The following is a 24,704-nucleotide window of genomic DNA, read 5'->3' as shown; positions in this document are numbered from 1 at the left end:
GAGCAAACACCCTAAATAAGAAGTCTTCCAGATAAAAAAGGAGGCAAAACCGAGATGTATGTGGGCCATTCTACAGAAAAGGTGGAAATTGGGTCATAAAACTCTCCTAAAAACATTTTTTTCTCTTCACACCTAGAACTTCTTTAGCAATAATACAAATATTAATATTAATTACAATAATAACTTGGATTAGACAATTTAGAGAAAAATAATAACATGTTTACAAAATGACTTCCATGCGTAAGGCCACATGGTTTTCAATTATGTCAAAATCAATTAATTATTATATGTAATCAATTTATTATGTCCAATTGTTGACAATTATAATTATAAATTGGTTAACGCTTTAATGACTTAAAAGCTTTGTATAAAATGTTTTTAGTGTTTAACTTGTTAATCAGACTTATGTCATGAAATAAATATAATTACATAAAAAGTATATGGCCCCACTTCCATGTATGATCAAAGTGACAGGGCATTTCCTTGAACTTAAAAAAAAAAAGATGCTACACTTAAATATTGAACATCAAAGTAAGAAAATGTATTTCATTATTAATTGTACGTAAAATATTTTCTGTATGATTTTTTTTTTTATATGAATTTTGTTATCAACGGAACGGTAGAATGACCCATCTGGGCCCATGGGGAGAGGCGCTAAGGTCCACTGTGATTGCCTGGAGAAGACTGTCATCTGACCAGCTGTCGCTCACCGTCTGTGTGACGTCACCACGCCTTTCCTACTGCATCACAGAGTCTTCTGCTCGGGCAGAGCTCGTTCCCTGTTTGCTGTCATTTGCAGGATTTAATAAATATTGTGATTGAAACGTCAAACGTTGAACATAGTGAACGAAAGTCAAGTGCAGCATAGCGGAATAGCGAGAGTCTTGTTACGACTGTTCCTGTACGGAGTTTACACTACGAATCGCGGGGACATGGCCAGGCCAGAGCAAATCCTGCTCCTAGAGCCTCAACACGATTTGAAATTCCGAGGTGAGTTACACAAGTGGAAAAGAGCTCTAGACTAAATGCAGTGGTATTTTTTTGGAAATAGGGTAAGCGGGAAATTAAATGCATATAAGGGGGTCTGTGACATGGCGTTCATGATAGGCCTCAGGGTTTTGTAACAGATGTGGAATGTCTCTTGCTTTACGTTGCTTTAGCTCGCTAGGTAGGAAAGAATGTCATTTACTTCATAGTCAGCAGTAGTACGAGGTATAGCCGTTCATCTGAGCCGAGGTAAGCGATGCTAGCGTTAGTACTAACTTCAATGCAATGCTAGTTAGCTTGGTAATGTATCTGTGTTCACAATAGAACCTGGTGGAAACATTATCTAGGCCCACTGTGTTGTTTTTCCGTTAGACACTCGATATTCCAAGACGGTTATTTCTTTCTCCGAAGGAAACGTGCTGTTTATTCACAATCCCGGTCACACAGAGTTGAATGTACGGCAGGTGCTTCTGTGAATCCGATATATGGCAATTTTCTAAACTACGACAGAAGTATGGGCTGTAACATATGCACATGCTGGGGTGGTATGAGACAATTCAGTCACCAGATCCCCATAACATTCTACCATTGGATGGAGCTTAAAATACCCTCAAAGTGACACCACATTTGTAAAGATATTTTTAAAAAGAACTGTTACAGCAGTTCACATGCAGCAAGCAGTACAGCAAGTCCAGTCATGTTTATTGTTTACAAGTTAAACAAAAGCGTGATCAACGTCCAGAAATATAACCTGTGTAAGAATTATAACTGAAATATGAGAGAACTCCATGAAATTTCCAGGAAGTATATACTGTGATGTCCTCTACAAGTGAATACTGTTAAAATGGTGATTGGCTGTTATTAATTAATAATCGGTGCATCCGGAAAGTATTCACTGCGCATCACTTTTTCCACATTTCATTATGTTACAGCCTTATTCCAAAATGGATTAAATTCATTTTTTCCTCAGAATTCTACCCCATAATGACAACATAAAAAAGTTTACTTGAGATTTTTGCTAATTTATTAAAAAAAAAAAATGAGAAAGCACATTTACATAACTATTCACAGCCTTTGCAAAATTGAGCTCAGGCGCATCCTGTTTCCCCTGATCATCCTGTTTCCCCTGATCATCCTGTTTCCCCTGATCATCCTTGAGATGTTTCTGCAGCTTAATTGCAGTCCACCTGTGGTAAATTCAGTTGATTGGACATGATTTGGAAAGGCACACACCTGTCTATATAAAGTCCCACAGTTGACAGTTCATGTCAGAGCACAAACCAAGCATGAAGTCAAAAGGAATTGTCTGTAGACCTCTGATACAGGATTGTCTCGAGGCACAAATCTGGGGAAGGTTACAGAAAAATGTCTGCCACTTTGAAGGTCCCAATGAGCACAGTGGCCTCCATCATACGTAAGTGAAAGGAGTTCAAAACCACCAGGACTCTTCCTAGAGCTATCCGTCCATCTAAACTGAGCAATCGGTGGAGAAGGGCCTCAGTCAGGGAGGTGACCAAGAACCCGATCGGGGTCACTCTGTCAGAGCTCCAGAGGTCCTCTGTGGAGAGAGGAGAACCTTCCAGAAGCACAACCATCTCTGCAGCAATCCACCAATCAGGCCTATATGGTAGAGTGGCCAGACCGAAGCCACTCCTTAGTAGAGGGCACATGGCAGCCCGTCTGGAGTTTGCCAAAAGGCACCTTAAGGACTCTCAGACCATGAGAAACTAAATTCCCAGGTCTGATGGTACTCTTCGGCCACTCTACCAAAAAAAAAAAATAACTGTGCAATTATTTTTATTCACAAAAGGCTGCAGTTTAGCACAGGTAATTTATGGTTTGCCTGGAATTTATTTAGATTTTTACTGAGTCAATAATTTAAGTATTTTTATTTTTTAATCCTTTTGAGATGAAAATATTGGCAAACATCCTCTTAATGAGATAATTTGTGACATTATTTGGTGTTAGCCTAGATCCTTGGTTCTCAAAGTGTGGGGAATACAGATATGACAGGTGGGGCGCAATGAACGGGAGGGGATTAGTGGAAAATAATAGGAAAGTACATATTCTAATTCATGCTTTTCTTTATTGACAATAAAGATCGGACACTCGAAACAATCACACGCAAAGAAATGGATCATTAATACAAGTAAATAAAATAACATCAGAGAAAAAGTGGAACCATAGTGCAACAATAACGGTTTAACGTCGGCATGTTAATTGCACATTCGGTATTATATATGTAATTTCTTTTATTCCAATGTGTATGCTGATGTTACTGTATTTTTGTTGAAAATTACTATTTTATCAGGCAGTACTAGTCTGGCATTTCTAGTTTTCAGTGTGGCAACAAAGTTGCTTTTTGATCCTTCAGGCACTGAACAGAAGGGAAGCTCAATATCGTTCTATGCTTTTTGTTGCTGTGCGGCATTTTGCGATGATCCCCAAATCGTTCGTTGCGCCGTAGAGAATAATGGTGTTTATGCTTTTAAACATGTATAATTTAAGGCGGATGTAGCTTAAAGACAATGTGGAGAGGAAATATATGGGTGTTTCTTATTTGCGGGTTTATTTAGGCAGCTATTGAATTCGGAGATGCGAATATGCGATTATCAAACTAACTTTACTGTCGTCACAAACCAGGTCAGTAGGGTACTGTAAGTAGTGAGCATAATAACGTCAATGGATACATTTGTTACATGGACCACAAAAAAGCAGGTGATTCAGCACTATCAGCCTAATCAACCAAAAAGCCAGCCGAAAGGAAAACATGATGAAGCCTATGTTGCGCTTGGATTCATGGTGGGGATGGTGGGGCAGAGGAGAGACCTGTGTGTGTTTTAAACTGCTGGCAGCAGACAGCACGAGACCGACAAAGTAGGAAGACACTTGGAGACAACACACCCCAGTCATGTTAATAAGCCACTCGACTTCTTTGAAAGAAAGCTCTAGATAAGTGACGAAGTAAGCCTGTTATAACAATTGCACATGTATTTTATCTGTTTTGAACTTGGTGTTATTTGATCTTATTGGTTTAGGAATTGACATTTCAATAAATAGTAAACTTGGCCGATTTCGTGAAAACCAAATAAAGTCAAGTGTAATACAGTATAATGTCAAGCATGGCAGTGATGTGGTGGTGATTTGGGTTTGCAGCCACAGGACCTGAGAAAATTGCTGTCTTTGTGTGTACAGTGGGCAGAATGTATGATGGGTTAACATTAGCATGCATTCTTACTTTCTCAAGCCCAGCACTCTAAAATAGGATAAAATTGTAAAACATATTACCCTTTTTTTAAATGCTACAAAATCAAATATTTAAGCTCACTATCAAATTATAGATTTTTTTTCAATTAGCTTCACTAACAGGTCATTCATATGGCCAAACCACTGTTTAATTCTGTGTTTTCATGAATTGTGATCGTGGAAATTTTACTTGCACTTAAACAAAAAGGGAAAAGGGTCAAATACAACCTCAGAAGAACAACATATAACCTTTTTCACTATGCCATTAGGCAAAGAATAATTACTCACATACACCTCCACCTCCAAATGCACCTCCAACACCACCACACTGAGCACTATGACCACCAGGGCTGTGTGCTCAGTTCCATGCTCTTCACACTGCTGACTCGTAACTGTGTAGGGACACACAGCTCCAATCACATTGTCAGGTTTGTTGATGACACGACCATGTTGGGTCTCATCAGCAAGAACGATGAGTCTGCATAAATAGAGGACATACAGAGGCTAACAGGTTATTTTTGATGTCAGGAGGACACGGAGCGCCCACTTTCCACTGAACATCAACGGCTCCTCTGTGGAGATCAAGACCACCAAATTCCTTGGTCTTCACCTGGAAATTCTCAACTGGTCGCTCAACACCAGCTCTCTGAACAAGAAAGCCCAGCAGCACCTTTTTTTCCTGAGAAGGCAGAGGAAGGCTCCTCTTTCACTACCAAACCAAACCATATTCTATAGATGGACTATCGAGAGTATCCTGAGCTGCTGTATTACGGTGTGGTTTGGGAATTGTGCCATCTCGGACCGCAAATAGTGAGGACAGCCACACGCTGTGTCTGCAGAGCTGCCCGCTGGACGCTGTAACAGCTTCTTCCCACAAGCCATCCGTCTCTTCAACAAAAGGAAATGGGCACACACAGGCACACAATCACATAAACTTAATCACCTTAGTACACTTCATTGTATGGAAATGGTTTTATAACTCTCTTTAAATTTATGTGTAGCAACAATAGCTTCTCTAAGACCAGTGCTTATTTCTTTCCCTTTTGGCATTTTGTTAATATTGTAAACAAGTGTTCTGTTTGTGATGGTGCAGTAAAAATGTGTTCACTAAAATTAGTGAATCATTGTGATAATCTTAATATTGATCAAAAGAATTGTGATAATTATTTTGGTGGTAATCATCAGTGTATAATTCTCTTAATGGTAAGGGGAATTAACAAATTGCTAGGTATAGTGGAACCTCGGATTGCGAATAACGCGGTTCGCGAGTGTTCCACAAGACGAGTAATGTCTTTTAATAAATTTTAACTCGAAAAAACGAACAAGTCTTGGTTTACGAATACAGAGTATCATGTAGCACGCATTCGCTTCTTGTTTTGACGCCGAGCATTACGTGATCACAACTGAGCCAATGGTTTTTCTCTCTCTTGCACTGCAGAATTGTGGGTAATCGTCTCCCCTGCTGTGTCTCTAACTGGTATAATCAACATCCATGTGCACGTGTACTGTTTACTATTACACTTTGACCACGTGTGTACATAAAACATATTTTATTGTGTGATTGTATGTGTGTGTACAACGCACGTTTACTGTTTATTATAACACACGTCTGCGTGCGTGTTAAGCGAAAGAAAGTCTCATTAGAGAGTTTAACAGATCCATTTTGGCCCTCCCTGTGTCAGCATACCGTTATGTTACAAACACATTCTCTTTCTCTCTCTAATGGAAACACTGCTCTGTCGCAATTCTTTTCAAAGGTAAAATGCAGGTTATTTTTGAGCTTTTAAGTGATAGACCAACGGAAAGTGTCACATAATTGTGAAGTGAAAGAAAAATGATAAATTCATTGTAATTTTTTTATAAATAAAAATCTGAAAATTGTGGCGCATACATTTGTATTCTCTAATACCCCTATTAAAAAAATCAAGTGGAACCAATTGCCTTCCGAAGTCACCTAATTAATAAAAAGTTCACCTGTGTGTTATTTTAATCTCAGTATAAACAAAGCTTGAAATGCTTCTTACAAAGCCACTCTTTCATTGCCCGGTGCAGTGTGTTTGGGATCATTGTCCTGCTGAAAGACCCAGCCATGTTTATTCTTCAATGCCCTTTCTGATGGTAGGAGGTTTTCACTTAAAATCTCACGATACATGGCCCCATACATTCTTTCCTTTACACGGATCAGTCGTCCTCCAAAGCATGATGTTTCCACCCCCATGCTTCACAGTAGGTATGGTGTTTTTTGAATGCAACTCGCCATTCTTTCTCCTCCAAACATGACAAGTTGAGTTTTTACCAAAAAGCTGTATTTTGGTTTTATCTGACCATATGACATTTTCCCAATCCTCTTCTGGATCATCCAAACACATCAGTGTGTTACTGATGGTAGCCTTTGTTACTTTGGTCCCAGCTCTCTGTAGGTCATTCACTAGTTGGAGGTTCTGGGATTTTTGCTCACAGTTCTTGTGATCATTTTAACCCCACGGGGTGAGATCTTGCGTGGAGCCCCGGATCGAGGGAGATTATCAATGGTCTTGTATGTCTTACATTTTCTAATAATTGCTCCCATGGTTGATTACTTGGGACCACTTAGTTGATGGCTTAGTTGATGGTTAAGGCATTGGACTACGGTTTGGAAGATCCCAGGTTCAAACCCCACAACCACCAAGTTGCCACTGTTGGGCTCTTGAGCAAGGCCCTTAACCCTCAACTGCTCAGATGTGTAATGGGATAAAAATGTAAGTCGCTCTGGATAAGAGCGACTTACCTGTTGCAGATTCGGTCTTCCCAGTCCGGAGCAGGTCTACAATTTTGTTTTCTTTGACAGCTCTTTGGTCTTGGTCATAGTGGAGTTTGGAGTGTGACTATTTGAGGTTGTGGACAGGTGTCTTTTATACTGATAATTTCAAATAGATGCCATTAATACAATTGAAGAGTAAAGGACAGAGGAGCCTCTTAAAGAAGAATTAACAGGTCTGTGGGAGCCATAAATCTTCCTTGTTTGTAGGTGACCAAATACTTATTTTACTGAGGAATTTACCAATTGATTTATTAAAAATCCTACAATGTGATTTTCAGGATTTCTTTTCTTATTTTGTCTCTCATAGGTAAGGTATACCTGTGATGAAAATTACAGGCCTCTCTCATCTTTTTAAGTGGAAGAACTTGCACAATTGGTGCCTGACTTAATACTTTTTGCCCCACTGTATACCAGGGGTCCGGGTGAATAAAAAAAAAAAAAAAATCAAAGTCCCCAGTTATACCAGGGGTCTGGTTGTACCAGAAGCCTGGGCAGAAAAATGATTATTGCTTGGCATGAGACATGAAGAAAAATATATAAATAAACATTTTGTACAGTATCCCAAGACATATTGGGCCAGGGGTAGCTCAGTGGATAAGGCATTGGACTACGGTTCGGAAGGTCCCACGTTCAAACCCCACAACCACCAAGTTGCCACTGTTGGGCCCTTGAGCAAGGCCCTTAACCCTCAACTGCTCAAATGTGTAATGAGATAAATTGTAAGTCGCTCTGGATAAGAGCGTCTGCCAAATGCCTAAATGGAAATATTGGATACATTAAGATACAGAGACAGATTTTAATACTTTAGAGCCTGTAAGAAATACATATTACTGCTTGGGATAAATCGTACAGCAAAGCTCAGTGCTATAGAAATCAAATTTAAAATTGCAGTGAATCAAAGTAGATCGTCTATCTACAATTGGATGTTTCACACCAGTCCTATTATACTAGGACAGTATACAGTATATATAATAGTACAGTATATTATATTATACTGTACTATACTGTGTTATGCTTAACATGTCATTTGAAAAAATGATAGTAACAAAGATAAACTAAACAGTGTTGTTAAACTTTGTAATAGTGACCTTGTTGTAGCTTTTACAAAATCATCTAATTGCCCTGTCTGTGTTTTTAGGTCCATTTACAGATGTGGTGACTACAACCCTGAAGCTTGCAAACCCCACAGATAGAAATGTGTGCTTTAAAGTGAAGACAACTGCGCCACGTCGCTACTGTGTGCGTCCAAACAGTGGAGTGATTGAAGCTGGGACATCAGTTAACGTTTCTGGTAAAATGAAGTACTCTGTCTGTCTGTTTTTACCAATTTATCCAACTATGTTTTGTTTGTTTGTGGTCGAGCTTGCATCTAAAACACTCGGATCCCTCTCAAACTCGGATCCCTCTGCAACGAACTGAATTTGGAACACTTCGGGAGGGAGTGTTAGTTTGGTTCACTTCAAGTCTGTCACTCTTTGCTTAACCTGTATGATACAGTATGAACTCAAAGTATTCCAGGTTCACGTCGCCTTTTTTGCCTTAGTATTTTAGTGTTCTAGGCTTGCCGAAGATGGATCACATGTACTGGGATGCTCAAAAATACAGAGGTGTAAAAGTGTTTGCCACCTTATTGATTTCTATTTTTTTATTTTTTTGCATATTTGTCACAATTTAATGTTTCAGATCATCAAACAAATATAAATATTAGTCAAAGATTAAGTAAACATCTTGATGTTTGAAGACTTTTGGAAAAATTCTCTGTGGACTGACTAGACAAAAGTTTTTCGCAAGGTGTGTCCCATTATGTGTAGCGTAAAAGTAACACCGCATTTCAGAAAAAGAACATCATAACTACAGTTATGGTGGTGGTAGTGTGATGGTTTGGGGCTGTTTTGCTGCTTCAGGACCTGGAAGACTGTGATAAATGGAACCATGAATTCTGCTGTGTACCAAAATATCCTGAAGGAGAATGTCCGGCCATCTGTTTGTGACCTCAAGCTAAAGCAACCTTGGATTCTGCAGCGGGACAATGATCCAAAGCACACCAGCAGGTCCACTTCTGAATGGCTGAAGAAAAACAAAATGAAGACTTTGGGGTAGTCTAGTCAAAGTCCTGACCTAAATCCAATTGAGATGCTGTGGCATGACCTTAAAAAGTGAGGGATCACAATAAATTGGCTCATATACAGTCTTATGCAAAATGATAACAGATTTTTGTGATATTTTTTGATTGAAAACACAGTCTCTCTTGGAAATAGAATAAAAATCACAATATTTTCAGCAAACACTGATGCATAGTTACTTCTTATTCCATAAATTGAACAAAAAAAAAAACATTATTATGGCACTGTGCAAACGTTTGGGCACCCTAAGAGCTCCAGAGTCTTAGATTCTTGATTTCTGATGCACGGCAACCGCTGTCATTAGTAAAAGCCAATTTCAAAGCTTTACAAATACTTTGACTCTTCAAACCTTGTGCACACACTTGTGGACACTCAACAACCATGGGTTCCTCTAAGCAGCTGTTTAGGACTCTGAAAGTGAAAGTTATTGATGCCCACAATGCAGGAGAATGTCTACAAGAAGATAGCAAAGCGTTGTTAGCTTGCAGTAGCTCCACAGTGAGAAATGTAATTAACAGATGGCAGTTTAGGGAAACTGTGGAGGTCAAGATGAGATCTGGAAGACCAAGAAAACTCTTGAAGAGAACTGCTTGTATGCTGGTCAGAAAGTCTGCAAAAAACCTGCAGGAAGATTTAGCAGACTCCACAAGACCTCCAAAAAGAGGCTTGCAAAAAAAGAATTGGGAGAGGAAGCGAAATGAGGAGTAGACAGGAGTATAAGGAGATATGATGCAAGGTAAAGAGGGAAGTGACAAAGGCCAAGGAACATGCGTATAGTGAGTTGTATGAGAAGCTTAAGTCAAACAAAGGAGAAACGGATATATCGACTGGCCAGACAGAAACAATGAGCGGGGAACGAGGTACTACAAACTATGGCAGGGGTTGGCAATCTTAAACACTCAAAGAGCCATTTGGACCGGTTCCCACAGGAGAGAAAACATCAGGAGCCACAAAACCCTTTTGACATCTAAAATGAAGATGACATTGTTTTTAGCATTATGCTACAGTATTTATAAAAAAATAAAAATAGTGTGTTGCATTTATGAAATCAATGAACTACTACAGCTAAAACAAAATCTTATTTCTGCATGCAACAAAAAACATTTTAAACTCCAAAAAAAAAAAGACGCTGGAGTGAAGGTTACTGTCAAATAAAATACTCTGTGTCTTTTTGAGTCCTTCTCATAATAATGAAATAAAAAGAAGCTAGAAAAAAATGAGTATATTTATCATTGTTATCGTTGACCACATCTTATTAATATGACAATAATTTAAGTCTTTTTTAATAAATTAAGTTATTTATTATTTTATGTGGAGTTTTGCTGAGGGTAGTTCCCTTCACCAACATTTACTGCAAAAGGAGCAGGGCATATGGAGCTCTCTGTGAAGTACACTTTGGAATGGAAGGCAGCTCAGGGCTTAAGATGCTCAATAAATTAAAAAAGGTTAAAGTCAGGACTGCCATGAAGAGGATGAAGGAGGTCCAGATGACATTTTTTTAAAAACAAGCGAGCTGTGCAGAATTGCAGCAACTAAAGAGGCATGAAGCTGATGAGCAACACCATAAAGTTATGGCAAAGAGTAGTGGAAGCTAGGTTGAGAAGAGAGGTGACAATCAGTGACCAGCAGTATGGCCCTATGCTAAGAAAGAGCAACGCAGATGACATCTTTGCTTTGTGAATGCTGATGGAGTCGTATGGAGAAGGTCAGAAAGAGTTGCATTGTGTATTTGTAGATCTAGAGAAAGAGTATGACAGTTTCTAGAGATGAACTGTGGTATTACATAAGGAAGTCAGGAGTGGCAGAGAAGTATATGAAAGTGGTGCAAGATATGTACAAGAACAGTGTTACTGCGGTAAGGTGTGCCTTAGGTATGACTGACTGCATCGGCTCTTAGTCCCTCCCTGTTTGCAGTGGTGATGGACAGGTTGACGGATGAGATGATTAGCAGCAAGAGGACAGAGTAGGTTGAGATGAGTCTAGAAAGGTGGAGGGATACACTGGAGAGATGAGGCATGAAAGTCCGTACGAGCAAGCTGGAGTACATGTGTGTAAATGAGAAAGAGGGATTGGGAAAGGTACAGTTTGAAGAAGTAGAGTAGTTTAAATATTTAGAGTTCCTCTTTGTTTTTTTGGTGGTATCTCCTTTGCAGAGATCTAGGTTTCCCCTGCCAGCAGGAAGGTGTAGATTTAGCTTTCCTGAAAAGGGCCTGTAACATTTTTGTGTACTGCTCGTTTGACATGCCCCAGAAATCTATTTAGTTTAAAATAGCCAGTATAGCTGAATGTAAACATTATTATAATTTTGATAATGAAATAATTCTTGAATTGATCAAATGAAATTAATATGCATCATTTCCAAAAACTATGATTTGTGAACTTATGAAAAAAAAAAAGTGTTTTATTGACTTATGATTGGTTTGAAGTCAGACTTGTTTTTGGCTATTTTCAAGTAAAATTTTAATGTCTCTTTTGCAGTTATGCTTCAGCCATTTGATTATGACCCCAACGAGAAGAGCAAGCACAAGTTTATGGTGCAGTCTTTAATAGCCCCATCTGACATGACTGACATGGAGGGCCTGGTGAGTATATGATGGGGCTAAATTTTTGAACTATATGTAGTGTAAGCAATATACATGTGATAGCTTTAATGTTACATTGCTATTTTATTGTAAAGGTTTATCAGTAACCGTATAATACACACAGTCTGTGCCGAAGGTTTGTGGAGACCTGACCCTCACCAATATGTCTTGTTGTGACATCCATTGCAGATTTAGTTATTTTGTTTAAGATTGCTTTTAACCATACTTTGCAATGTGGCTGTGGGGATTTGCCCATTCAGGAACAACATCATTGCTAAGTTAAAGTATATGGGAGTGGTTTAGGGCTGTAGCTGTCGAATATTTTGGTAATCAAATTCAAATTCAAATTCAAATTTTATTTGTCACATACACAAACATACACAGTACGAAATGTAGTGAAATGCATTATACGACTGCCATTGACCCTAAAAGAGAATTAAAGTTTACAAATAAGAAATAGATATAAATAAAAAGAATACGATAAAAATTAAATAGAAAAATTAAATTAAACTAGGAAAATATAGAACTAAAAATAAAAATAGAAATGTGCTAGGAAAAATAAAAATAAAAATAGAAACATGATGTGCATAAAAATAGAAATATACTGTACATAGAAATATGATGTGCATAAAAATAGAAATATACTGTACAAATTGAAATATACTGTACTGGGTGTGCAAATATGCAAAGAACAAAGTGTCTTTGTGCAGAGGTTATTAAAGTGACTTTGTGCACTGGTCCAGGATGTAAACGTAGTAATCAAACGTAATCAAGTATTCTATCAAAAATTTAATCAAGTAATCAGATAAAATGTACTTTTGCTTAATTAAACAGCAATGTAAAATATATGAGAAACAAAGATTAGTTGGTTTTCTTTTTAGAAAAATTAACTTTTATTTTTTAAATGAATACAGCATTTTATCAAAAATAAACATTGTCATTATTTACAATAAAAGGAATAACTTAAAGTTAACTGAGATAAATTAAGTGCATTACATTGCCATACATTCTTATTTTAAAGCCTTTTCTTAAATGCAAAAACTAAAAAAAAAAAAAAGTTATTTCAAATGAATAAGTATAAAAAAAAACTAAATAATTATACAAAAACACTAAATTGTGCAACTTTCAGGACTAAAAGTTTCTAAAACTACAGCTCAGGCATAACATAAGCCTTTACTGACCATGTCTGTCGTTTTCTCTTGCTGGTTTCTTCACCTCCCTTCTATTTTGCATCCCGCAACAAAACGCTCCCTCGAATCACTACACAGTTAACTGTTTGCATCTTCTTCCGTTTGTGGATGACGTAAGCGCTTCTTAGTTGGTGTTTACTAGCGGCTTGCATCCGGAAGCGCACTGTGTCGCACCAAACAAATAATTGCGCAAAAACATAATGCAAGCTTTTAAAATTAATTAAAAGAAGCTTTAAGGCGGAAGATTTTGCCTCGATCATTTTTTGTAATCGAATAATTCGAGTTACTTGAGGAATCGTTTCAGCCCTAGAGTGGTTCTCATCTCTGGTTGTAGATGACTACTGCCCTGCATATTTTAGGGATTTCTCAGCTCCCAGTGCACCTGACATAACTAATCAACTAATTAACAGTCTTTTCTTAGAGCAGTTAAAACACAATACAGGGCAGTGGTCCTCCAGGGATAAGGTTAAGAACCACTGCTACATAAGCATATACAGTTCCCTCCAAGACTATTGTTAATGGGGTAGGTTCAAAACCCATGACCACCAAGTTGTCCCTGTTAGTCCATTGAGCATGGCCCTTAACCCTCAACTGCTCAGATGTATAATAAGATTAAAATGTAAGTTGCTCTGGATGAGTGCGTCTGACAAATGCCTACATGTAAATATTAATGCAAGGACAATTAATTTTTTTTGCTACACATTGAAGTCATTAAGCTTTTAAGATGAATGAAGCAAAGAATTACATCTTCTTTCTTTTGCCATATTTGATCCTGATCTCCATTAACTCAGGTAGGTCTAGTCTACCCCCTAAAAATTAAGTGCCTTCATGACTAAACTTTTGACTGTTACGGTACAGTGGTACCTCTGCATACGCATCTGGAGTTCTTAAGGTAAAGTTTTATATTGTGAAACACATTTTCCCATAGAAAATGATGTAAATGCAGATAATTTGTTCTAGCCACCCAAAAATATTACCAATATGGTTGGTAATACCAAATTTCCAACATTGTACTTATTTTTTTGCATCTAAAATCAAAACGTTTAGGAAAGACATGTAGTACATTAAACGTCATTTAACCTTAATTTATTATTCCTCTTTGCACTAGCTGCTTTAAAAATGAAACTGTAAGTGGCTTCCTTTTCCTGTTCCTCTCTTGCTTGATGATATTCTTGGGACCCATGGCATTATATCATCACTAAATTTAGTAAAAAAAAAAAAATAAATAAATAAAATGTCTTTTCACTGACACAAACTAACTTTGATTGGCTACAGAAAGTATGCACAACCGGATGTGCATGCGACAGGCTTGGCTGCTAGTATGCCGAAAATGCTTGTATGCCAAGGCAGATTTCTTGCAAAAGTTTAGTTATTAGGGCTAAAAATTCACAAGGGACCACTGTACATTGGACTGTATTAGATTGGTTTGTCGTGTAGGCGTGGCGGAGGGTCTTGTTGTTTTTTTCTTTATAAATTTAGTCCTTTCCAATTCTTTTTCCCAGATTTTCTCCCCAATCTAGTCATATCCAATTCCCTTCCCGTCACTAGGTCAGGCTCCCACATTAAGGCTACTTACCTCCATCCAGCCAGGAGGGCCGGGGGCTGTCACGCGTTTCTCCCAAACCACGTGACGCCAGCACGTAGCATGTGCATGTTTGTGCTTGTGAAACAGTGAGATGGTGTTAAGCTCTATTATTAATAAAAACATTAGCAAGGGTGCTAAAAGTAAATGGCCCTCCTTAGACTGAGAGCCGGTTAATCTAAAGAGGTTTCAGTGTGTGACTTTTATACAATTACTGGAACAATGCTAACAGTATGGGTAAGAACTCACTTTTGGGAATATAGTACAATAATACTTAGGGTTGACTTTTATTGCAGTAGCATTTCACATCAAAAAGGCCATGCAAATAATCTTAAAAAAACAATCATTAAAATTATTTTAAAAAATCCTTTACATATCCCTCATTTAAAAGAATCATTATTCGCACTATTTGCTATAGATAGTTCTTGTACTATTCTTAAACAACTTTATCACCTAAATTCAAACACTATGTATAGGTAGGAATAAGCTGTAGTCATACAATGCCATCTTGTGGAGGCCAGAAGTGACCTATGCGAGTTGCCCAAGTTACTAAGGAAGTGACGTTCAAAAAATAACCAAAGAGGAAGACGAGAAACAAACACTGATCATTTGAGACTAGGCTTAGTTAGGAAACCGGTACAACCAGTGCACCACAGCAAGCATTGCTGGACACACTGTTGCTCTTCCACCCTTTAACACAGAAATGAACCCTGGCTGTGTTAGACTGTGTTGGAATGAATAGGAGCAAAGGTTCGAAAACTACAAGACTACAGTAAATACTACCGGAGATGCTAGGCTCAAAGCATTACTGCTACATTTAGCAGAGGAATGAGTTGACATGATGACATTTATGACACAGAAGCAGCAGAGGATGACAAATATATAGACACAAGGCAAAAGTTAACTGCCCCCTAAAAAAAAAAAAGCTGCACAAGGTCTAGGAGAAAATCCAGACAGCTCTCATACATGGTTAAGGATGCTAGCCAAAAGTGTTGCAAAAATGACATTGGATTGACTGTTTTGTGAGTTTGTTACTGTTAATGAGGAGATTAAAAATGTTTTGTGAGTTTATCATTAATTAGATTAAAACGAAAATGATACATAGAATGCATAAAAAGGCTTTGAGGAAGGCAAACGTTTTCAATGCAAGGACGCTTAAGCTGTCTGAAATGCAAGCGACTAGAATAGAAAAGGCCAACTAGCAAAATAAACTTGCCTCACCAAAAGATCCTAAAAATAAATAAATAAATAAAATTATCCACATGATAGCTGAAAAAGAGATCTACTTCAGAAATTGTAGAGCAAGTATCCACCTTATACCAGTGAACCATTTTGAGCTGGTAGAAGGGTTTTACTGAGCTTGCTGGAGAATATGAGTTCTTCTGGTAACTTTGTCACACTTGCTCCTTTTTATTTTTATGCAAATCCCAGGAGCATACATCTGTAAATCTGTTTTGTACTATATATTTTTTTCATATATTCTCCTGTAATGTTATTAATTTTTTTAAGTTACATATGGAAATACTGTTTGATTTTGTACATAATTATGCAGACATGATAAACATATAACAAAATTGGTACAGCATATAATGTGGTGCCTAAGACTTTTGCACAGTACTGTATATAAACAAACAAACATACCGTCTACACAGGACTTTCAGCTATAATAAAAATCTGGCCTTGAAAGTCTCTTGCAAAAACAAACAAATAAAAAAAGACCCTTTCCTTATTTCCGAACCCTTAAAGTAAATAACTGTTGAACATAAATGTAAAGTTAACAATCATAATTAAACATAACTAATAAATACCACCTGTGCTTTTTGGATTCTCAGTTAACTACAGTACTTCACATGCATTAGCTTATATCATTATTATTTTTATCAGCATAATGTAAATGTCATGGAGTTCGTTGGGTAGTTTCTTCCACACCACTCAACAAAGACCTTTCACCAGACCTTTTGAACATCACTGATGACATCGGCAGATGACAAAACTCGGAGTTGTACTGAAAGTCTAAGGTGTATAATGTGATGAGGAATGGTGGGCTTCGAAGGTTCTCCCGTGTTGCCGATCACATGTTCAGACACGTCACATCCACATCACATCCTGTCAGATAATCAGTAGTCCAGGAGGTTTTGTGAAGGGATTGTATTGCATCTTCTGGAGCTAATTATTAAAACATGCGATATTCTCCATACCAGACACGCATCCCTCAGCTACCTGCTGAAAGCCTTGTTTCTCACCCTCTGTCTGAGTATATGCATTTTTCACACAGTAGATGGCAGTGATGAGAGGCTTGATCAGAGAGGTATATAATTGCATGGAATTTGAAGTATGAGTTAAGATGAGATTGAGAATGAGGTATGTAGCTAACAGCAAACCTGTACCATGATGCCTGCCAGCCTCCCAGTGATTGTTAGAAAGCATAAAAAGATATTGTGTATCTGAGTTCTGATTGATTTAGGTTTCAGTTAATGCCAGAAAATGGAGTGTGTAACGGAAAGCCAAAGGTACGGTAAAGTGAACTCTGATTTTGGTATAGCAATCCGGCAGTTCCAGAGCCCACTTATCACTTTTATAGACTAAGATGACAATGAAGGGTACTGATGAGGTTACTGGCACTTCACCTCTAGTTTGTGAAGAATATCTGTAATGTGGTGTCAGCGATAGGTTTGAGGCATATTTCAGTGGCCTAGTCATAGTAAGGTCAGTGAACTCAAGTAGGGCTAAGCGTAAATGGGTATTACTATTAGTAATTAATACTTTCTAACGTAACAAAAAAGGTTACATTAATTAAACATTATCTTACATTTTTTGCTTCTAACATAACATAATTTTGCTTATAACTGATACAGAATGCACCTTGTATATTTGTTATTAAGCCCTGCCACAATTCACACCTTAAAGGAGATTACTGAACCTGCTTTAAATTACACACCTGAGAGAATGGATTTGCAATGACCAACAGACACTTCCAAACAACACTACATAATCAACAATACTAAAGGCATATGGCTAGATTCAACAGAGTTAGTAGTTCATAAAGTTCAGAATTCTCCCATACTAGCAAAAAAGGAATCCCTTATCCAACAATTTAAAGCACCTGCTTTCTGCTTTTGACTTCTGCCAATATAGGTTGGTAAAAGAGACAAATAATTTTTCTTGTAGCAGCAAAAAATATTCGTTACATTGTATTGGAAATATGTTTTGGTAAAAATGGACAAATTAGTTCTTTTTTCACACTGGAAATATGGATAAAGGGACAAATTAGGATTGGGTCACATTATGTGTGTAATGTATAATAAGTGGAGAATTCTGAAAAGTGTGTTACAATCAGATTGTTAAAGATTTCAACAACACTGAAGATTTGCATACCAACACATTCACATTTTTAATAATCATTTAGACTATTTTTCTGCATACTTCTAAAACTTAGGACAAACTATTCTTCTTCTCCTTTTTCTTATGCAGTGGAAGGAGGCTAAGCCAGAGGAACTGATGGACTCTAAGCTGCGATGTGTCTTTGAAATGCCAAGTGAAAATGAGAAAACGGTAACTGATATTGCACTTTTTTTAATAAGAAGAAAAATAATAATCATGTATACCCGCTTTCCACCTCATTTGGAACAATTGTACACCTTCACAATCAGCCAATTATGTGGCAGTAGCAGAATGTAAAAATCATGCAGATAAGGGTCAAGAGGATCTGATAATGTTTACCTCAAACATAAGGGTGGGAAGCAATGTGATCTCCGTGACTTTATCAGTGGGCATAACTTTTGTTACCAGATGGATGAGTGTGAATATTTCAGATACTGCTGATCTCCTGCAATTATCATACCCAACTGTCTCTCAAATGTAAAAAAATAAACGTCTTGTGAGTGGATGGTCTGCAGACTAAAGCACATGGTTAATGTAATAGATAAAGGATAGGATGACTGACAAAAAGGACAGTGGAACCTTGGATTACGAGCATAATTCGTTCCGGAAGTCGGCTTGTATTCCAAAACACTCGTAAACCAAATCAAATTTTCCCATAAGAAATAATGGAAACTCAAATTAATCGTTCCACAGCCCTTTACCTTAAAAAAAAGTAAACATAAATCCAGACAAATGAGTGTTTCTGTTTATGCGCGCAGGCGCAGTGTGTTCACACACACACATACACACACACACTAAAGGCCAGAGAGAGTATGTGTGTGAACTGGCATGGTGTCAAATTAGGCTAAGGCTATTAGGCTAAGGCTAACATTGGCTCAGTTATAATCACGTGTCGCTCGGCGTCAAAACAAGAAGTGCATGCGTGATACATGATACTCAATACTCGTAAACCAAGACATGCTCGTTTTTAAGTCAAAATTGATTGAAAATCTTTGCTCGTCGCAAACCGCGTTACTCGCAACCCGAAATTTTACAGTATATAGTAACTTAAGATAATCATTCTTTAAAAGCACAAGCATCTCAGAATGCACAACACATAGCAGCTTGAGATGAATAGATTATAGCAGCAGAGGACCACATTGGGTTTCACTCTTGACAGCCACGAACAAGAATCAGTTTACCCAGTGCCCATGAGCTTTAGATTTCTGTTGTTGGCTAAAAGGACAGGAATTCATATCTGGTCTTCTGCTATTATAGCCTACTCAGTGCTTTATTTTCACACCATTCTGTGGAAACTATACATACTGATGAATTTCATGACATCAGCAGCTTCTGTTTATATTCAAACAACCAGCCCATCTAGCACAACCAGCCATGCAACAGTTAAAGTCACTGAGATCACACTTTTTATTCATTCTGAAGGTTGACATTTCTGAAGCTGCTGGCCTATATCTACTGGATTTTTAGGAGGCAAGCAGTGAAGCGGCTGGCACACTATTGTTTATTATACATTTATTATTAGTAGTAGTAGCAGCAGTGGGGCACTCTCTGGGTATCCCCAACATACACACAAATTAATTAAATGTCTTTGCATTTAACATGCTGCTGTCCATCACCAGTTATACTGTAGAAGTGTGGACTAAGATTAAAATTTGTACAGTAGTTGCATAAGCTCTATGAAAGAAAGATCAGCAATATATTATTTGTAAGACATGTTTCAGTAATGTTTAACCTTTAAGATGAGGTGCTACAATCAATGGCTTTGTACTTAATGTTTATGTTTTTTTATTATTTGCATTTTATTATATTTATGTTTCACAAAAATATTTTTGTTGGCCTCTGCGGGTACAGAAATCTTATTGAGTAGGTAGCTGTAAAGGAAACTAAAGAAGCATATGTGTTGAAAAAGAAGATTATATCAAAAGGTGTTTCATAAACTTCTATAATTGAATTTGTGCTCATTGAAGACTGTAAGAGTGACGGTTAAATGCATTTATATAGTTCAGTTATTAATTTCATTTATAATGAAGATTTCTTTCTTTTCCTGGCACCAAAGATGTTACAAATAACAAAAGCCATTACAGGCTATCAATCAAATTACTATTTTAAACATATGTAATGGTACACTATATTGCCAAAAGTATTTACTCGCCTGCCTTCACATGCATAACATTTAATTCTTGATCTATATGAATTATAGGGTTTAATATAATGTTGGCCCACCAGTCAACAGCTTCAACTCTTCTGGGAAGGCTTTCCACAATGTTTAGGAATGTGTTCATGGAAATTTTTGACCATTCTTCCAGAAGCACATTTGTGAGGTCAGACCTGATGTTGGCCAGTCTCCGCTCTAATTCATCCCAAAATTCCCATAAACACACTTCTAAACATTTTATGAATTACATAAATATTGGAAATTGAAAAAGTTGCTGCTTAAGTTTTTATAATAGCAATTTGCATATGCTCCAGAATGTTATGAAGGGTGTTGTTAGTCTTTCGGCTGCTCTCGACAAGAGGTCGCCACAGCGGAATACCCAGTCCGCACAACAACTTGGCACAGGTTTTACGCCGGATGCCCTTCCTGACGCAACCCTCCCATTTTATCCGGGCTTGGGACCTGCACTGTATCCAGAATGTTATAAAGAGTGATCACATGAATTGCATAGTCCTTTTTTGCCATTAACTTAATCCCAAAAAAACCTTTCCACTGCATTTCATTGCTGACATTAAAGGACCTGCTGAGATCATTTCAGTAATCGTCTTGTTAACTCAGGTGAGAATGTTGACGAGCACAAGGCTGGAAATCATTATGTCAGGCTGATTGGGTTAAAATGGCAGACTTGACATGTTAAAAGGAGGGTGATGCTTGAAATCATTGTTCTTCCATTGTTAACCATGGTGACCTGCAAAGAAACGCGTGCAGCCATCATTGCGTTGCATAAAAATGGCTTCACAGGCAAGGATATTGTGGCTACTAAGATTGCACCTAAATCAACAATTTATAGAATCATCAAGAACTTCAAGGAAAGAGGTTCAATTATTGTTAAGAAGGCTTCAGGACATCCAAGAAAGTCCAGCAAGCGCCAGGATCGTCTCCTAAAGAGGATTCAGCTGCGGGATCGGAGTGCCACCAGTGCAGAGCTTGCTCAGGAATGGCAGCAGGCAGGTGTGAGCGCATCTGCACGCGCAGTGAGGCGAAGACTTTTGGAAGATGGCCTGGTGTCAAGAAGGGCAGCAAAGAAGCCACTTCTCTCCAAAAAAACATAAAGGACAGATTGATCTTCTGCAAAAAGTATGGTGAATAGACTGCTGAGGACTGGGGCAAAGTCATATTCTCAGATGAAGCCTCTTTCCGATTGTTTGGGGCATCTGGAAAAAGGCTTGTCCGGAAAAGAAAAGGTGAGCACTACCATCAGTCCTGTGTCATGCCAACAGTAAAGCATCCTGCGACCATTCATGTGTGGGGTTGCTTCTCATCTAAGGGAGTGGGCTCACTCACAATTTTGCCCAAAAATACAGCCATGAATAAAGAATGGTACCAAAACACCCTCCAATAGCAACTTCTTCCAACAATCCAACAACAGTTTGGTGAAGAACAATGCATTTTCCAGCATGATGGAGCACCGTGCCATAAGGCAAAAGTGATAACTAAGTGGCTCGGGGACCAAAACGTTGAAATTTTGGGTTCATGGGCTGGAAACTTCCCAGATCTTAATCCCATTGAGAACATGTGGTCAATCCTCAAGAGGCAGGTGGACAAACAAAAACCCACTAACTCTCACAAACTCTAAGAAGTGATTATGAAAGAATGGGTTGCTATCAGTCAGGATTTGGCCCAGAAGTTGATTGAGAGCATGCCCAGTCAAATTGCAGAGGTCCTGAAGAAGGGCCAACACTGCAAATACTGACTCTTTGCATAAATGTCATGTAATTGTCAAAAAAAAAGCCTTTGAAACGTATGAAGTGCTTGTAATTATATTTCAGTACATCACAGAAACAACTGAAACAAAGATTTAAAAGCAGTTTAACAGCAAACTTTGTGAAAACTAAAATTTGTGTCATTCTCGAAACTTCTGGCCACGACTGTACAGTCATACTGTAAAACTACAGTAAGATCGAGTGATGTCTTTTTTCTTCTTTTACAAATGTTACTGTTGCACCCATGTTTATTTTCTTATTCTGCCATTATCAGTAGACTAAGCAAATCATTTAGTTTTTTAACAAATCACTGTTTTTTAAATTTATTAAATCATTTGTCTATGGTTACAAATGCGACTCATTAATGGCAAACCCTCCAAATATGAAGTAAAGCAATATCACCTGAATCCATTGATATTTTACATTACACTTTGTATGCCAATTGCAACAAGGCAAAGTCATTCACTATGGCTTACACGCATTTTATGAAACCTTGCACCCTGATATAGGGGGGTTGTCAAACATGAGCATAACAATTTTGGAGTCTGTATATTTTTTACTCTATTTCCATCACTTGGTGAAAGTGTCTAATTTCACATGCTCATATCTTCATCCCTTTGGTTCTAAAGACACAGAAAAAGCAAAGTATATAAGTAAGTTGCTTTTGTATGTGTGATTTTTGAATAAGCATTCTAAATCTTGTGTGTGTATTAATAGCATGACACGGATGCCAGTAAGATGATTTCATCTAGTTTTTTAAAATCGGATTCATCCACATTGTCCATGAAGTTGGGGTCCAGTCTGGATGATGGAGAGGTGAAGAGAATTATGGAAGAGTGCAGAAGACTTCAGGTTGAGGTGCAGCGACTAAGAGAAGAAAACAAACAGATTAGGGTAATGTTTGTGTTCCACAGACTAGCTAGCAAATAGCTTAAATATCTTGAAAAATAGAAATATGTATGACAAGATACATAATCTAGTAATAAACACTGATAATTGTGTCCATTTCTTGAACTTTTTCCGTAACAGGAGGATGATTGTCTGCGGATGAGGAAGAACACAGTGATGGCAGCTCCTCATTCCTCACCTTCATCTGTTACCATGAAGGAGGAGGGCTTGAGTATCAAGGCAATTGCTATAATTGTGCTGTTTTTTGTCATAGGTGTCACTGTAGGCAAGTTGCTCCTGTAAACATAAGGAAAAGATTAGTGACAGCATGCATTGTGAATGAAACTAATTTAACAAAGCAAATAGTATTGGATGCTGATTATCCAGTTGCAATGCCACTTCATTTGGGTAGTACTGGATTATTGAATTATGTAAAATGAAAAGAAGAAATATTTCATTTTGTGTGCAAAGAAACAATTAAGGGAATACATTAACCAAGCAGTGTCCCTGTAGTGACAAAATGACATTCAGGCCATTCAGTGAACTATTTTAGAAACAGTAGTGCTAAAAGTTCATACCAAGCTGTTATCTGATATATTGTCCGTTAAAAGTTATGCCTGTTTTGTTTAGTAGACAGAGTGCAGAATCTGCAAGCTTATTTCATTGACACTGAATGCATTTCGATGTGTTACACATGCATCTGTCACTTAATAAACAGTACAATTAAATTGATAATTTAATATATAAAATAAATGTGTGTATAATGAGCCATAATCTCTCCATCAACTCTAATTTGTAGATGAATATTATGTCAAAGAGAAGAAGGGCACAGGGCTGTCAGAAAAATGCTTCCATTGTTGAAATTGAGCTTTAGCCAAATCAACTTCCCGGTATTGTTGGGTTTTAATATTTCTTTCTTATATTGTTTTTCAAATGACTGATAGTTCATGTTTCTAACTAGGGCATCAACTTTTTTGTTTGCCATAAATAGCTTTGCTATAGGTCAGCAACATAAATGGGACATTTATGTCTTTAGTTGATTATCTATTATAATGTTTATGTACTAAAGCTACATTGTCTAAGCAATGACAACGCTGTGCTGTCTGAATTTTTAAAAGCAGGCAATGATTGGTTGCCACGTACCTTGGAGATACTCATAGGTAATTAACTTTTTCCAGGATTGTGTGTGTGTGTGTGTGTGTGTGTGTGTGTGTGTGTGTGTGTGTGTGTGTGTGTGTGTGAATATATATATATATATATATATATATATATATATACATATATATAGCATATATATACACTGTATTAGTATGTGTGTATTATATGTATGTGTGTGTGTGTGATTATGCTATAGCTTTGACAACTACTATCCATATCCATATCTACCATATCACTGGTCTGTCCTGTAAACAGCACTGCTCATGTACAGTCACCATGAGTATTTGGACATTGACTTATTTTAGCTATCTACCATATTTACCAATTGGTCTTTCTTCGTAAGAATGTACCAAATAGTTGATTTGACCACATGTATTGTATTTGCTTTCCCTCTAATAGCCTTTTGACTTTTCAGCATTCAGACTTCAATGTAAGTTAAAGCAACACATAAGTGTGAGATTTGAGATCAACTCTGACCTTTTATCTGCTTGCTTGTAAGAGAAATAATAGGGGAATAATGCACACCTGGTCATGGTAAAACTGACCAATTAATTGTTCCTTGAAAGGAGTGAAATTATGTTTACATCTATTTGAATGTTATATTCCCAGATTTAATTCTATTTCTTAAACTCTAATAGGATGTGGTAGACAGCGAAAATAACTTTGTTAAAATATTTATTCCTAACAAAATTTTTAAGCCACAGTGTTTTCAAAAAATGCATGTCTCAAAGTTAATTTTATTGTGCAAGTCTGTTGTATGTTATACATTGTTTATTCTGCTGCATTAGGCTTTAATGTTGCTGTACTGTTAAAAGACCTCTAATTTTACCATTTTTCATGTGCTATTGA

At 37.4% G+C, this 24,704-nt stretch overlaps 1 protein-coding gene across 1 annotated transcript; it reads left to right on the top strand.

The window, feature by feature from the left end:
- The first annotated feature begins 727 nt into the window (after positions 1–727).
- On the top strand, positions 728–23,919 carry vapb (VAMP (vesicle-associated membrane protein)-associated protein B and C). The gene is made up of 6 exons (XM_053498444.1): positions 728–990; positions 8,172–8,324; positions 11,635–11,738; positions 17,982–18,062; positions 22,527–22,703; positions 22,839–23,919. Exons 1-6 carry the CDS (start codon positions 933–935, stop codon positions 22,998–23,000), a joined length of 735 nt encoding a protein of 244 aa, XP_053354419.1. The 5' UTR covers positions 728–932; the 3' UTR covers positions 23,001–23,919.
- Positions 23,920–24,704: the final 785 nt, after the last annotated feature.

This window comes from Clarias gariepinus, chromosome 6 (genome assembly GCF_024256425.1).
Source record: "Clarias gariepinus isolate MV-2021 ecotype Netherlands chromosome 6, CGAR_prim_01v2, whole genome shotgun sequence".
NCBI classification, from domain to species: Eukaryota; Metazoa; Chordata; class Actinopteri; order Siluriformes; family Clariidae; genus Clarias; species Clarias gariepinus.
The sequence above is the reverse complement of the archived record's forward strand: the minus strand, read 5'-3'. Positions and strand labels throughout refer to the sequence as shown.